This window comes from Gavialis gangeticus, unplaced genomic scaffold (assembly GCF_001723915.1).
Source record: "Gavialis gangeticus isolate Ggan-Ray unplaced genomic scaffold, GavGan_comp1, whole genome shotgun sequence".
NCBI classification, from domain to species: Eukaryota; Metazoa; Chordata; order Crocodylia; family Gavialidae; genus Gavialis; species Gavialis gangeticus.
In genome coordinates, this window is record NW_017729034.1 from 18,185,585 (window position 1) to 18,187,801 (window position 2,217).

Below are 2,217 nucleotides of genomic sequence, written 5' to 3' on the forward strand. Positions count from 1 at the left end.
AGCCTTGCCACCTCCTCCTATGGCTTTCTCGTCTGCTTCTTGAGGGATACCACCAGGAGGCACAGCTGGCATCGCAGGCAGTCCCCCACCCCCCCGGCTGTCACTGTAAAGAACCTGCAAGCTGGAGTCTCCACAATGTCAAACCAGGACCTGGGTGGAAGCTTGGTAGCACCAAGTATTCTTCCCCTTCCTGGTAGGCATCAGAGTACATCAGTACATTTTTTTTTCTTTTATACCAGGTATTGTGGCCCACAGCAAAGACAGAATACAGGGACAGCTGTACAGGACAGCAAGTTCCTTTCAATTTCAAAGGTGTGGAGCAAGGTCAGTTCCCAGGATATACATGAAGCTCAAAGTGGTGCTGGCCACTGATACTGGGGGCTCTGCAGCTGACCTCCCACCCAGGAGGCAGCAAGAGTGGGGATGAATATCTGCAGAGTAGTAGTGTGTAGACAGAGCAACAGACAGGCGTGAGCTGGACCAAAAAGCATTTAGTTTCTCATCTTCTACATCATGCCTTGTCACTGAATATGGAGCAGTCCAGGTCAGAGGTGATCCATATGCCTAGCTCAACAAAGTGGCAAAGCAGTAGTGGACCAATCAGCTAAAACAAGCTGGGGTTTTGGGTAAAGTATTCTGAGTACATTTGAAACTGGTGTGCCCTCACCCATGTGCAAGGCTAAAGTTGTCACTGACTGGGTAAAGCTAACTCAGGTTTGGGTGCGTATGATCTGTCTAGTTTTTGTATGCCGGCTACTTCTCATAATGTAGACATTTGATTGTACCATATCCATGGAAGCACGTGGTATGGGGAGGAGCAGAGAAAGGAGGAGTCACCTGTCAAGTGTATTCAGGTGACCTGGCTTTGTCTTTGGGCAAACTAGTATTGCTACAGGAAACAAGTGCATCGGGGGCTCCCCTATGCCTTCTGAAGATGCATCTTGAAAACCCTGTCTTCTGCTGAAGACTCCAAGCAGAACTTGGCAGAAGAGTGGGGGTGGATGGGAGGGAGTAGGGGAAGGACATTGCTTTTTTGAATGCAGAAAGTTAATGAGGGTTGGGAGGTTGGGAAACAAGGCTGGGTTGGATGGTGGGAGGGGTAAGAAAATGTCTTTGGACGCACTTGCTGTTTCCCTGTTCTGTCACAGCTGGTGGAGAGCCTGATATATCGCTATTTAACGCAAGACTGATGGTTAACACAGTATTGTCTCCCATATGACATGTCCCCAAATAAGATACCAGGCTAAGTCTGTGCTGCCACATGCAGCACCCAGAATTTGTGCCCCACTGAGGACTGTGCCTGCTGCAGACAGGACTGCCCAGAAGGCCTGCTGGTAGCAGGGGCTATGCCAGGGAGGTGTGTGGTGATGTGGGGGCTGTGTGCAGGGGAGGGGAGGGGAAAGGGGGGGATATGGGGGTGTGGCAGCGGGCAGCCCACACCCCCAGCACCCTTTCACAATCTCCCCTCACCCACATCTCACCACACATTCACAACCCTGCCCCCCACATGCTCACCCAACACCTACCCCTCCATCAGATCCCCCCAACACAAGTACCTCCATATATTTCTAAAGAAGGTTCAATTAGCATTACATTGAGCTTAATTTGTAAAAAAAAAAATAATAATAATTTTGCATAACTTTGAATTTCTCTGCGCAGAATTCTCTAGGGTGCGGTGGTTGGTAGCGCTGTGACTTGGGGTGGGGGCAAAGGAAACCTGCGGCTGGGGAGATCAGCCGCCCTGTGTCACTGAGGGCTGCAGCCTGGATCCTGTACCGCACGCGGCTGTGCAGACGATACTGGGTAGCAGCGCTTTCCATCGGCGACCCGGGACCGCCCGGCCGCAGCGCGGCTCCTACATGTGCACGGAGCTGCCACCAGCAGCGACTACGGATGCTGAAGAGTCCCCACCTGGCTTCTGTCGTCACAGCCATGGCTAGTGCGAGGTGGGCGTTGATTGGCCAAGCGTGTAGCAAGAGAAGAGACGGAAGCGCTTATTGGCCAGCAGCGGAGGGAGGTGGCTGGCCCGGAGTTGCCTCCATGTACCGTGGGGTACCTCGCGGAGCCCCCGCCATTGGCTGGTACTGCTGTGGGCGTGGCCAGACCGGCCTATAAAAGGCTGGAGGCGGCGGCCGCCGCATTCACAGCCTGGTGCAGAGCGGAGCGTGGTGACTAGCGGGACTGGCCCGGCGCGACCCGACCCGACCCAACCGGACC

At 53.8% G+C, this 2,217-nt stretch overlaps 1 protein-coding gene across 1 annotated transcript in view; it reads left to right on the top strand.

Annotated features, from left to right (window-relative positions):
• The first annotated feature begins 669 nt into the window (after positions 1-669).
• Positions 670-2,217, top strand: part of LOC109304207 (vesicle-associated membrane protein 1-like) — an 8,744-nt gene continuing 7,196 nt past the window's right edge. The window contains exons 1-2 of the mRNA XM_019526686.1: positions 670-699; positions 1,974-2,206. Of these exons, the coding sequence (XP_019382231.1) occupies positions 670-699; positions 1,974-2,206 (263 nt within the window). The remainder of the gene's footprint in view (positions 700-1,973; positions 2,207-2,217) is intronic.